The 14,278-nt window shown below is 46.2% G+C and overlaps 1 protein-coding gene across 1 annotated transcript in view; it reads left to right on the top strand.

The window, feature by feature from the left end:
- Positions 1-14,278, top strand: part of ATP7A (ATPase copper transporting alpha) — a 67,077-nt gene that overhangs the window by 32,677 nt on the left and 20,122 nt on the right. The window contains 11 exon segments of the mRNA XM_077474716.1: positions 2,885-3,058; positions 4,441-4,601; positions 9,157-9,318; positions 9,729-9,805; positions 10,791-11,013; positions 11,436-11,669; positions 12,329-12,420; positions 12,700-12,738; positions 12,740-12,825; positions 13,051-13,205; positions 14,090-14,224. Of these exon segments, the coding sequence (XP_077330842.1) occupies positions 2,885-3,058; positions 4,441-4,601; positions 9,157-9,318; positions 9,729-9,805; positions 10,791-11,013; positions 11,436-11,669; positions 12,329-12,420; positions 12,700-12,738; positions 12,740-12,825; positions 13,051-13,205; positions 14,090-14,224 (1,538 nt within the window).

Below are 14,278 nucleotides of genomic sequence, written 5' to 3'. Positions count from 1 at the left end.
AACCTCCTACATCACACCATCCCTTTTTATATCCAGGCAGGTCCATTCCATGAGGCAATACCATCTCCTTCCGATCTTCACCCCAATCTATATCACGCCATCACTGTATATCCGGAACGGTCCATTCCATGAGGCAACACCATCTCCTCCCGATCTTCACCTCAACCTCCTACATCACACCATCACTATATATCCAGACAGGTCCATTCCATGAGGCAATGACACCCCCTCCAAATCTTCACCCCAACCTCCTACATCACACCATCACTGTCTATCCAGACAGGTCCATTCCATGAGGCAATGACACCCCCTCCCGATCTTCACCCCAACCTTCTACATCACACCATCATTGTATATCTGACAGGTCCATTCCATGAGGCAATGACACCCCCTCACGATCTTCACCCCAATCTGTGATGGGAGTGGGAGGGGCTGGCTCAGGCTCTTGGATTGCTGAGAGGCCGAGATGGGTTCCCGGGCCAGACATGTGGGCAGAACCCATCCATATGGTTACAATCTTTGCCCAGCCTGGACTGACTCTGTGACATCAGCCAACAGTGGGCTTCAGCCTGCTGTCAGATGAAAATAGATCACAGGGGTATAGAATGAACAGAAGTAGAAGCAATAAAGCTTGTGCCATACTTCTTCTTTAAGGGTTAGGGTTAGTTCACTTTTAGAGGTCGGGTCCATGTTGGGTTGGCACTTCTTGGTTCCGTCACAATGAAAGAGCAATATAAGATTGGGATGGGATCAGGGAAGGTGGTGTATGGAGGACCCCAGTCTGCAGAGCTCATACATGGTGGTGTCATTGTTGTGTATGGAGCTCTCAATCTTCCTATATGAAATAACTTCCCATGGAAACTGAAAATTGTTTCTCTGTTGGGTTCAGAATCACGGGACTCTGACAAATTTGGAGTTTTCTATAGATGATGCATGTTTGGTGAGGAACGGGTTAAATTCTGAACACAAGATGTGTGTTGTTCACTGTAAATAGAGCTCTGTTCCATATCGGATCACGGGATCAGCCCGTTTCCTGTTTGTGGGAAGAAGCGATGTGGCAATATGAGGAACATGAACTCCGTCTGCCACTAATTTCATCTCTGAACAGAAACTATTATTATATAAGGTGTTGTCTGTGATCGCTGGACAATCACACGGCAAATATTTTGTGGGTGTCCATGTACTGCGCCCGGACTGCGATACTGGGATCAGGGCCGCATGACCTCTGGACAGCCCGACTGTATACATGACATATGTGTGTTCATACATCACCTCTGGGCAGCCATACTCTGTACACGTCATATGTGTGTTCATACATGATCTCTGGACAGCCTGACTGTATACATGATATATGTGTGTTCATACATGACCTCTGGACAGCCTGACTCTATACATGACATATGTGTGTTCATACATGACCTCTGGACAGCCCGACTCTATACATGACATATGTGTGTTCATACATGACCTCTGGACAGCCCGACTCTATACATGACATATGTGTGTTCATACATGACCTCTGGGCAGCCATACTCTATACATGTCATATGTGTGTTCATACATGATCTCTGGACAGCCTGACTGTATACATGACATATGTGTGTTCATACATGACCTCTGGACAGCCTGACTCTATACATGACATATGTGTGTTCATACATGACCTCTGGACAGCCCGACTCTATACATGACATATGTGTGTTCATACATGACCTCTGGGCAGCCATACTCTATACATGTCATATGTGTGTTCATACATGATCTCTGGACAGCCTGACTGTATACATGACATATGTGTGTTCATACATGACCTCTGGACAGCCTGACTCTATACATGACATATGTGTGTTCATACATGACCTCCGGGCAGCCATACGCTATACATGACATCTGGGCGCTCATACATGACCTCTGGACAGTCCAGTCCGACTGTATACATGTCATATGTGCATTCATACATGACCTCTGGACAGCCCGACTGTATACATGACATATGTGTGTTCATACATGACCTCTGGGCAGCCATACTCGATACCTGTCATATGTGTGTTCATACATGACCCCTGACCCCATATGTGACATTTTTGTATTCTTGGCTTGTCCGAGTTCCTAATTCGGAGGTTGTACACAATGAGAATTTTTGGCTTCTATATACAATGTACTTTTTAACCCCGATCTGTGAGGGGCACTCCGCTTTCACATGGACTTCTTTATATGTGACCCTCCCATATACACCATGTAACATTCTCTGGATCTGCTGTTGTAGGTCACATGGTCCCATCCTTCACTCCCGATCCATCAGGTTTATTTTGGTATAGATGGTACACATGGTGAGGGTGTTGTCTTTGTATGATGAGCTCCCATTGAAGGTCCCATCCTTCACCCCTGACCCATCAGGTTTATTTTGGTATAGATGGTACACATGGTGAGGGCGTTGTCTTTGTATGATGAGCTCCCATTGAAGGTCCCATCCTTCACCCCTGACCCATCAGGTTTATTTTGGTATAGATGGTACACATGGTGAGGGCGTTGTCTTTGTATGATGAGCTCCCATTGAAGGTCCCATCCTTCACCCCTGACCCATCAGGTTTATTTTGGTATAGATGGTACACATGGTGAGGGAGTTGTCTTTGTGTGATAAGCTCCCATTGAAGGTCCCATCCCTCACCCCTGATCCATCAGGTTTATTTTGCTATAGATGGTACACATGGCGAGGAGGGCGTTGTCTTTATATGATGAGCTCCCATGGAAGGTCCTGGCCCTCGTGCCCTCCTCCAGGTTGATTACATGGAACTCAGAGGATTTGTGGCATTTTGATATTTTCTGAAGGAGATAACTTATGAGAATAAATAGTCTGAATGGATACTTTCTTCTTTGTTTATAGACGGAATGGCACCTGGCCTCTCGTTGGAACCCTCCCAGAAGGCTGAGCACCGTTCTTCTCCAGAGACGCCTGTCCACAACAAGCAGGAAAGCAGCAAGTGTTTCATCCAGGTCTCTGGAATGACGTGCGCATCGTGTGTAGCCAACATCGAGCGAAATCTCCGCAGGGAGGACGGTCCGTTCTCATTATCACTTCCTACCCAACATTCCGATTTCCTGAACCCAAACCTTATCTGATTGTTGTGTTGTTGGACCCGATAATCATATCTGTAGAGTAGAAATGTTTGTACTCTGACATTGTAGGTTGCAGAGCGGCTTTTCCTCGTCTGATTTTCCATTTATGTCTCTTCTATATTCTTTTTATTTTTTTTTGCTTCATATGTTCTCCATTTGTCATCTAAATTTGGATGGAGGACAGCTGGGAGGAAATATATAGGAAAGGGACCAATGAGAATGGAGGATAGCTGTGAGGACCAATGGGGATGGAGGACAGCTGGGAGGGGAAGTAAGAAAGAGATAAATGAGGATGGAGGACAGATGGGAGGGGATGTAAGAAAGGGACCAATGAGGATGGAGAACAGCTGGGAGGGGATGTAGGAAAGGGACCAATGAGTATGGAGGACAGTTGGGAGGGGTTGTAGGAAAGGGACTAATGAGGATGGAGGACAGCTGGGAGGGGATGTAGGAAAGGGACCAATGAGGATGGAGGACAGCTGGGAGGGGATGTAGGAAAGGGACCAATGAGGATGGAGGACTTCCAGGAGGAGATATAGAAAAGGGACCAATAAGGATGGAGGACAGACTGAAGGAAATATAGAAAAGAGACCAATGAGGTTGGAGGGCAGCCCAGATATGATATAGGAAACTAATAAATAATAATGTGATTGGTGTTCTATCAGCATTGGTTGTATATTCTGTTCAGCAGATATCAGATACATGGAAGGGGGAGTCGGGTGTAGGACAGATATCGGGCTCTCTCCAATATCGGGGTCCTTCAGATATCGTGGTCTCTCCAATATCGGGGGCCCCAGTATGGACTATCTATTCTGTTCAGCAGTTATCAGGGTTTCTCAGATATCGGGATCCCTCAGTATGGGCAATCTATTCTGTTCAGCAGATATCAGATACATGGAAGGGGGAGTCGGGGGTAGGACAGATATCGGGGTCTCTCAGATATTGGGATCTCTCAGTATGCACTATCTATTCTGTTCAGCAGATATCGGGGTCTCTCAGTACGGACTCTCTATTCTGTTCAGCAGATATCGGGGTCTCTCAGTACGGACTCTCTATTCTGTTCAGCAGATATCGGGGTCTCTCAGTACGGACTCTCTATTCTGTTCAGCAGATATCGGGGTCTCTCAGTACGGACTCTCTATTCTGTTCAGCAGATATCGGGGTCTCTCAGCACAGACTCTCTATTCTGTTCAGCAGATATCAGATACATGGAAGGGGGAGTTGAATGTAGGACAGATATCGGGGTCCTTCAGATATCAGGGTCTCTCAGCACGCATCTATTCTGTTCAGCAGATATTAGGGTCTCCTGTTGCTCTGTTGCAGGCATACACTCGGTCCTGGTGGCTCTGATGGCAGGAAAGGCAGAGGTGAGGTACAACGCAGCGCTCATACAACCCCCGGCCATTGCTGAGCTCATTCAGGAGCTGGGATTTGAAGCCTCGGTATTGGAGAACAGTGACGGAGACGGCGTATTGGAATTGGTGGTAAGATGACTGTCCTGACCTGCACACTGCACAATTCCCATCCGGTACATTCTGTGTGAGACCTGAACCCAATTACTAGAGTCTCATAGATGTTTTATTGTGTTAATTCATTTCAGGAGTCATTTTCGGTATTATTTCATTAAAGTAAAATAATCCCTGATGATCCTGCCATGAAGGTCACTACCTGTTATCGGGTGACAACGATCTGTCCCCGTCTCCCATTTGTCTTCCTGTGTTGTGACCCTGTAACATGGATGTCATATGGAGACTTCAAGTGCCCTTTTCATCACACAGACATTGCCCACTGAGGTCACTGTTGTGTCTAGGTGTGTGAGGTATGGCCCTGTTAATCTAATTGCGCATATTAAAGGAGACTTGTTGATGTTAATATGCAAGGATGCAAATTAGGGCAGTTTATGACTGCAGCTGTTCATGGCTAGGGGTCAACTTCTGTCACAAGGAGATCAAAGCATTTAATGAAAAGGGCCAATCAAATTGCTCAGCCATTCAGTGTATTGGGGATATAACATGGCGTTCAGGCTTGTCTGGGTGTGTAATGATGGAGGCACAGGTCTAGAAGACATGGGATTCTAAAGGCTGGCATTCGTTGTCATATATATATATTCTGTTGGATTGTGTCATCTGTTGCAAGACTTTGTTCTGTGTTGGAAGTCAATAAAGTGCATCTCTCTGGAAGAATTGGGTTGCTGCGGAAGAGGACTTATAATAACTAATTCTATACCCACCACGATATTATATCACTACAGTCACCATCAGGAAACCTCCCTGAGAAATGCCGTGTGAAACGGTATTATGGTGAAGGCTGCACCGAGGGACCGAGGGGTGTTCTGCGGAGATGATGGGGAATGGAAGCTTAGATAATACTTTATAATTGCATGTAGACCCGTGTACCTTTTATATTTAGAGGGAAGTTCTTCTTGGCTGAGGTGACTTCTGACTCCGCCATGAATGATATGGAAATCTAATGGAAGGAACGGCCAAAACAAACAGCTGAGAAGGAGGAAGTAGGACAAGGAAGTTCTCTGGGTGTGCCGGGAGGAGGACTGCCAAGGACAGAGCGTCCCAACCTGTGCAAGTTCACATATCGATCGTCAGAGTACATACTGTGTGTGTGTGAGTATATATATATATATATATATATATATATATATATATATATATATATATATATATATATATATATATATATATATAGAGAGAGAGAGAGAGAGATAATGGGGGTGTACATATACTGTATAGTGTGTGTGTGTTTATATATACTGTATAGTGTGTGTATATGTATGTATGTGTGTATGTATATATATATATATATAATTATGGGGGTGTATATACACCGTACACATCTGGAGCCGTACATCTGGGGGGTTAAAGGGGCACACCTCTTCATCAAAGTCTGCCCTCCCTGTGTTCCTGTCTGATTGGTCTACATGGAGATGTTCTTGTCAGACAAACTGATTGGTATTCCAGTAATTTGGATAAAAGTGTTCCAACAAGAATATGTATTACCAGGCCATCCTTCCTACACCTTCCATAACTGATATACAGTCAGGTCCATAAATATTGGGACATGGACACAATTCTAATCTCTATACATCACCACAAATGGATTTGAAATGAAAGGAACAAGATGTACTTTAACTTCAGACTTTCATCTTTTAGTTTGGGGAATTTACATCCAAATCAGATGAACGGTATATGAATTACAACAGTTTGTATATGTGCCTCCCACTTTTTAAGGGACCAAAAGTAATGGGACAGATTAACAATCATCCGTCAAACTTTCACTTTTTAATACTTGGTTGCAAATCCTTTGCAGTCAATTACAGCCTGAAGTCTGGAAGGCATAGACATCACCAGACGCTGGGTTTCATCCCTGGTGATGCTCTGCCAGGCCTCTACTGCAACGGTCTTCAGTTCCTACTTGTTCTTGGGGCATTTTCCCTTCAGTTTTGTCTTCAGCAAGTGAAATGCATGCTCAATCGGATTCAGGTCAGGTGATTGACTTGGCCATCGCATCACATTCCACTTCTTTCCCTTAAAAAACTCTTTGGTTGCTTTCGCAGTATGCTTCGGTTCATTGTCCATCTGCACTGTGAAGTCCAATGAGTTCTGAAGCATTTTGCTGAATATGAGCAGGTAATATTACCCGAAACACTTCAGAATTCATCCTGCTGCTTTTGTGAGCAGTCACATCATCAATAAATACAAGAGAACCAGTTCCATTGACAGCCATACATGCCCACGCCATGACACTACCACCACCATGCTTCACTGATGAGGGGGTATGCTTTGGATCATGAGCAGTTCCTTTTCTTCTCCATACACTTCTCTTCCTGTCACTCTGGTACAAGTTTATCTTGGTCTCATCTGTCCATAGGATGTTGTTCCAGAACTGTGAAGGCTTTTCTAGATGTTGTTTGGCAAACTCTAATCTGACCTTCCTGTGTTTGAGGCTCACCAATGGTTTACATCTTGTGGTGACCCCTCTGTATTCACAATGGTGAAGTCTTCTCTTGATTGGTGACTTTGACACACATACACCTACCTCCTGGAGAGTGTTCTTGATCTGGCCAACTGTTGTGAAGGGTGTTTTCTTCACCAGGGAAAGAATTCTTCAGTCATCCACCATACTTGTTTTCCGTGGTCTTTTGGTGTTGCTGAGCTCACCGGTGCGTTCTTTCTTTTGTTCCAAGCAGTTGATTTGGCCACGCCTGATGTTTTTGCTATCTCCCTGATGGGTTTGTTTTGTTTTTTTCAGCCTAATGATGGCTTCACTGATAGTGACAGCTCTTTGGATCTCATATTGAGATCAACAGATTCAAAATGCAAATAGCACACTTGAAATGAACCCTGGACCTTTTATCTGCTCCTTGTAAATGGGATAATGAGGGAATAACACACACCTGGCCATGGAACAGCTGAGTAACCAATTGTTCCATTACTTTTGGTCCCTTTAAAAAGTGGAAGGCACATATGCAAACTGTTGTAATTCCTACACTGTTCACCTGATTTGGATGTAAATACCCTCATATTAAAGCTGAAAGTCTGCAGGTAAAGAACGTCTTGTTCGTTTCATTTCAAATCCATTGTGGTGGTGTATAGAGCCAAAATGATTAGAATTGTGTCACTGTCCCAATATTTATGGACCTGACTGTATAAGTATTGGGTGGTCTCAGTGCTGCTGATGTCCTGCAGCCTCTTTGCAGCCACTTCCTGTCTCCATACACTCCAGTGATGGCATTTCTCAGGGTGGGTTTCCTGATGGTGACACTAGAAGATCATGTCTGTGTCATGTGTGATGGAAGGGCCTCTTGTAGTCTCCATATGAAGTCCATGTGATGGGGTGACAACACAGGAGGACAATTTGGAGACAGGGACAGAGCGTTGTCACCTGATAACTAGAAGTGCCTGAACCAGGACCTCCAATGAAAGCTGCAGATTTGAAAAGATTTCTTGTTCTGAGTTGGCAATTCCAAATACATAGAGAGGCCTCTTGAACACCTGTAAACCTCCTCTGAAAACCGATCTACAGTGGATCCTGTTTCAGAGGAGCAGTAGTGACGCCACCATTGTATAACCTCCTTTATAAAATTCGTAAGTCTTGTCCCAACTCTTTATAAAGACTGATGAAGAGATGGAAGTTGCCCCCCTGGGGGGTATGAAGGTTGTATAGAAATTGGAGAGTTCAGATAATATCTGGGAAATTACTTACAGTGACAGCTCTGATCACCCCAATATATGAAGCTTGGTGACCCCGCTATTGTAGGCAGACCTTGTCCAAGCTCGACCCCCCACAATGCAGAAGTTGTGTAGAGCAGAATCTCCAGGCTATTTCATTGGACGGATAGGTTGTGTAGAGCAGAATCTCCAGGCTTTTCATTGGACGCATAAGTTGTGTATAGCAGGATTTCCAGGCTTTTTCATTGGAAGGAGAGGTTGTGTAGAGCAGGATTTCCAGGCTTTTTCATTGGACGGATAGGTTGTGTACAGCAGAATCTCCAGGCTTTTCATTGGACGGATAAGTTGTGTAGAGCAGGATTTCCAGGCTTTTTCATTGGAAGGAGAGGTTGTGTAGAGTGGGATTTCCAGGCTTTTTATTGGATGGATAGGTTGTGTAGAGCGGGATTTCCAGGCTTTTCATTGGACGGATAGGTTGTGTAGAGCAGGATTTCCAGGCTTTTTTTTTTTTGGAGGGATAGGTTGTGTAGAGCAGGATTTCCAGGCTTTTTATTGGAGGGATAGGTTGTGTAGAGCAGGATTTCCAGGCTTTTTATTGGAGGGATAGGTTGTGTAGAGCAGGATTTCCAGGCTTTTTATTGGAGGGATAGGTTGTGTAGAGCAGGATTTCCAGGCTTTTTGTTGGACGGGTAGGTTGTGTAGAGCAGGATTTCCAGGCTTTTTATTGGACGGATAGGTTGTGTAGAGCAGGATTTCCAGGCTTTTTGTTGGACGGGTAGGTTGTGTAGAGATAGTCTAGATCCATGCCGGGGTTCCTCTTTGTCCCTCACCCGCGTCTCTCTGTTTTGTATTGCAGGTTCGGGGGATGACGTGTGCGTCCTGTGTCCATAAGATTGAGTCGTGTCTGATGAAGACGAAGGGGGTTGTGTACAGTTCGGTTGCACTCGCCACCAATAAAGCCCACATTAAGTATGATCCGGAGACGATCGGCCCCAGAGATCTCATGAAGATTATAAATGTGAGTGTCACATGATCTGCGCTTCCTCCGTATGACTCCACCATTGTAGAGACTGTCGGCAGCCATTAAAGTGAAGTGTAAAGTACTCCCATAGTGCACTGTGTGACTGAGCAGCCAGTCACTGTCACTCCAAGTCAGAGCGCCATCATATGGGGAGTGGGGAAGTAGAACTGCACAGTAATCTTGGGGTGCTCTGGTGGTGGATTGGGGGCAGCACGGGTTCTTGTGGAAGGAAAGTACTATCCCCATAGGATGCCTCATATGCAATGAATCAGATCCTTCACCTTCTATGTTACTCTTATCTAATGATGAAGATAACCCCAATCAGACACGTAATCTGCATGCCATTGCCGGGATAATGCCAGACACTTGTCATGTGACTGTCATCATTTCCTTTTTGTTTATTGCAGGATTTAGGATTCACTACGTCTTTGGTTAAAAGAGATCGATCTGCAAGCCACCTGGATCACAGGGTAGAGATACAGAGGTAAGTGACCCAGTGCTCATTCCAGGTGCCTTCCAATCTCCAGACCTCATTTATCATCCTCAATCTGTGGGATGGGAACCCTCCTGTATGGTAATGACCATTGCCGGGGGTTATCCTGAGTCTAACACTGAGGAAAGAGGGGCCTGTAGAATCAGATGGTTTTTAGCCTGAGGGATGAAGAACCCTCCTGTATGGTAATGACCTCTGCTGGGGTTTATCCTGAGTCTAACACTGAGGAAAGAGAAGCATATAGAATCCGATTTATTCAGCCTGAGGAAGGGGAACCCTCCAGCATGATAACCGCTGCCAGGGGTTGTCCTGAGTCTTGGACACTGGGGAAAGAGAGGCCTATAGATTCAGATGTATTCAGCCTGAGGAATGGAGAATCCTCCTTTATGGTAATGACCACTTCTGGGGGTTTGTCCTAAATCTTGTGCACCGGTGAAAGAGAAGCCTATAGAATCAGATTCATACAGTCTGAGGGATGGGGAACCATCCTGTATGGTAATGACCACTGCCGGGGTTGTCCTGAGTCTCGGACACCGGGGAAAAAGAGGTCTATAGAATCAGAGTCGTACAGATTGAGGGATGGAGAACCCGCCTGTATGGTAATGACTAGTCACATGACATGTGGGGTCCTTTCCCCTCCTCTGTTCTCTGGTGGTGGGTGGTCTTCAGTGATGCAGAGAATGATGTCAGCGGTGCTCTGTGCACCCAGACCGATGCCCCACCCCCCACCAAGTATTATGTTTCCAATCCTCCCTGTCGGATTATAAAATGAAACGTGTTAGGTCTGAGCACCCCCTGTGGTCAGTCAGCTCTTCCCATACATTACATCCTAGCATGTTTTCATTTACAGGAAGTCACAGAAAGGTCCATTCTGATTGGTCGCTCAGGGTTCCTGCCTGAATACATTGTAAAGGCAGACCGCAGCTGTCTCTACAGTAAAAGCACAATAACGTGATCCCCCTTCTCTGTGCTTTAGGTGGAAGCGATCGTTTCTGATCAGTTTAATTTTCTGTATTCCTGTGATGGGATTAATGATCTACATGATGTTCATGGATAGTCATCACATGATGCCCCACCACCACAACATGACCATGGATGATATCACCACCTACCACCCCACCATGGTGCTGGAGTATCAGATTATGCCAGGCCTCTCCATCATGAATCTGCTCTCCCTCCTGCTGTGTATACCTGTACAGGTGAGTCTCCACTAAGGGGGGGGGGGGGACTGTGGGATCAATATCTGTGTATACCTGAGCAGTTGAGTCTCCACTAAGAGGGGGGGATGGGGGCTGTGGGATCAATATCTGTGTATACCTGAGAAGGTGAGTCTCCACTAAGAGGGGGGGCTGTGGGATCAATATCTGTGTATACCTGTACAGGTGAGTCTCCCCTAAGGTGGGGATGGGGACTGTGGGATCAATGTCTGTGTATACCTGTACAAGTGAGTCTCCACTAAGGGGGGGGCTGTGGGATCAATATCTGTGTATACCTGTATAGGTGAGTCTCCACCAGGGGGGGTGGGGGGGGTGGGATGGGGGACTGTAGGATCAATATCTCTATATATACAATGCGATTATTCTAGATCTGTATATGTGAGTGACGATGTGTTGTGTGTTAGTTCTTAGGGGGATGGTACTTCTACATACAAGCATACAAGGCTCTGAAGCATAAAACGGCCAACATGGACGTCCTGATAGTCCTGGCCACCTCCATCGCCTTCATTTATTCTCTTGTAATTCTTCTGGTTGCAATGTTTGAAAAATCCAAAGTGAACCCAATCACCTTCTTTGACACTCCACCGATGCTCTTCGTCTTCATCGCTCTGGGCCGGTGGCTGGAACATGTGGCCAAGGTATGGAAGGAAATTAATACGCCGTTATAATGGTGGGGGAGCTGCTGGGAGTGGTGAGTAATTATCAGTTCTATAGAAATCTGCCATAGGATCCCTACCACCTTAGAGCCAGCTTATGGGATGTTATTGGTTAGTAGACAGCGGGGGCGGGGTTTGAGGGGACAGGCATGCACCTCCAGCTCTCCTGTTCTGTGTCTGTCATGGACTTGGCAGAACAGGAAACTGATCTCTCCAAATTAACAAAAGAGCTTCCGCCACATCTGTGAATGAGGATCGAGTCTGCTGATTTCAGGTTTGTTCACCCATCCCCCAATGTGTACAGAGTGTGGAGTGGTGGTTATTTCTGGTGTGCTAGTACTGGTGTGGTTTGTACTGGTGTGGTTTGTACTGGTGTGGTAGTAGTGGTACTATTGGTGTGGTAGTAATGGTGTGGCAGTAGTGGTAGTATTGGTGTGGTAGTACTGGTGTGGTAGTAGTGGTAGTACTGGTGTGGTAATACTGGTAGTACTGGTTTGGTAATACTGGTAGTACTGGTGTGGTTATACTGGTAGTACTGGTGTGGTGGTAGTAGTAGTAGTGGTGGTAGTACTGGTTTTCCCTCTATTGCTCAGTATAGAAGAAGTTTTTATTTATTGACTTTCCTTGTCACACATTTTCAGAGTAAAACATCGGCGGCTCTGTCACGTCTGATCTCCCTGCAAGCATCCGAGGCCACAATCGTCACCTTGGGGGCCCGACACTCCGTTCTCAGGTAAATTCTATATCACTCTCCTATACCTGATATACTGGGGACCCATAAGGCTCCACCCACTACAGGAGTGAGGTCATGAAGAGGCACTAAGTATCATTATTATCACTATTGTTGTTGTTATTATTATCACTATTAATATTTATCATTATTTATTATCATAATTATTATTACTATCAATATGATTATTATTATTATCAGTATGATTATTATTGTGATGATGACGGTTTGCTTCTGTCCTTTATATTGCATGGTGCGTGACACCTCGGGTTGTATTTGTAGTGAAGCGGCGGTGGATGTGGAGTTGGTCCAGCGGGGGACGTGTGAAGGTGACCCCTGGGGGGAAGTTTCCTGTTGACGGACGGGTGGTTGAAGGTCATTCTATGGTGGATGAATCTCTGATCACAGGTACCTCGCATCCTTCACATGATAAATGTGCCTTTCCAGTGAAATGTTGCGGGTGCTCCGGGAAGTTGAGGGCACTTCCTGGAGAGCAGCCTTTGTGAGTGTTGGGGGTTGGATACCAGTAGGGGCGCACTGCAGGGATTCATGGTATAGTGATGACCTGAAGGGATTGGTGAATGGATAAGTTCTCTGACATTGATGGTGGTTGTGCTCTGATTTCACTCCCAGGAGAAGCCATGCCCGTCACCAAGAAACCCGGAAGTAGCGTCATCGCTGGCTCCATCAATCAGAACGGCTCCCTACTGATCTCTGCCACCCACGTCGGCTCAGACACGACCCTCTGCCAGATCGTCAAACTGGTGGAAGAGGCGCAGACATCGAAGGTGACCGAAGGGGTCAAATTCTTCAGGCTAGATAGGAGGCGGTATTCTTCAGGTTGGATGTGGGGGGGGCGGTATTCTTCAGGTTGGGTGTGGGGGGGGGGAGCGTATTCTTCAGGTTGGATGTGGGGGGGGGTATTCTTCAGGATGGATGTGGGGGGAGGGCGGTATTCTTCAGGTTGGATGTGGGGGGGGGGGGGGGCGGTATTCTTCAGGTTGGATGTGGGGGGACGTTATTCTTCAGGTTGGGTGTGGGGGGCGGTTATTCTTCAGGTTCGATGTGGGGGGGGGGGGGTGGTATTCTTCAGGTTGGATGTGGGGGGGGGGGCGTTATTCTTTAGGTTGGATAGCTTCATAGTTAGTAAGGTTGAATAAAGACACCAGTCCATCCAGTTCAGCCTGTGTGAGTGTCTACAATTGTCCCTATCCCTGTATGTTGCACACTCACATTGGTCCCTACCCTCAAGGAGCCACAATCCAAGGTCCCCATTCATATGCTACGGCCAATTTTTGGACAGAAGCCAATTAACCTACCTGCATGTCTTTGGATTGTGGGAGGAAACCGGAGTACCCGAGGAAACCACGCAGGCACAGGGAGAACATGCAAACTCCAGGCAGGTAGTGTCGTGGTTGGGATTTGAACCAGCGACCCTTCTTACTGCTAGGTGAGAGTGCTAACCACTACACCACTGTGCTGCCTGGATGTGGGGGGAGGGCGTATTCTTCAGGTTAGATGTGGGGGGAGGGCGTATTCTTCAGGTTGGATGTGGGGGGGCGTATTCTTCCGGGGCGGGGGGCGTATTCTTCAGGTTGGATTTGGGGGGGGGTGTATTCTTCAGGTTGGATGTGGGGGGGCAGTAATAATTGGCGTGTTTTGTGTCTTCCAGGCTCCCATCCAGCAGTTTGCGGATAAGCTGAGCGGGTATTTCGTCCCGTTCATTGTCCTGGTGTCGGTCCTTACTCTGCTGGTCTGGATTATTATTGGATACCAAAACTTTGAGATTGTAGAGAAATACTTCCCTGTAAGTCCAAAGTCACTTTACAAATCGTATCTCAGAGGCCGCCCAATCGTATCT

This window comes from Lithobates pipiens, unplaced genomic scaffold (genome assembly GCF_037356315.1).
Source record: "Lithobates pipiens isolate NorthernLeopardFrog02 unplaced genomic scaffold, aLitPip1_a1.2 Scaffold_1, whole genome shotgun sequence".
NCBI classification, from domain to species: Eukaryota; Metazoa; Chordata; class Amphibia; order Anura; family Ranidae; genus Lithobates; species Lithobates pipiens.
The sequence above is the reverse complement of the archived record's forward strand: the minus strand, read 5'-3'. Positions and strand labels throughout refer to the sequence as shown.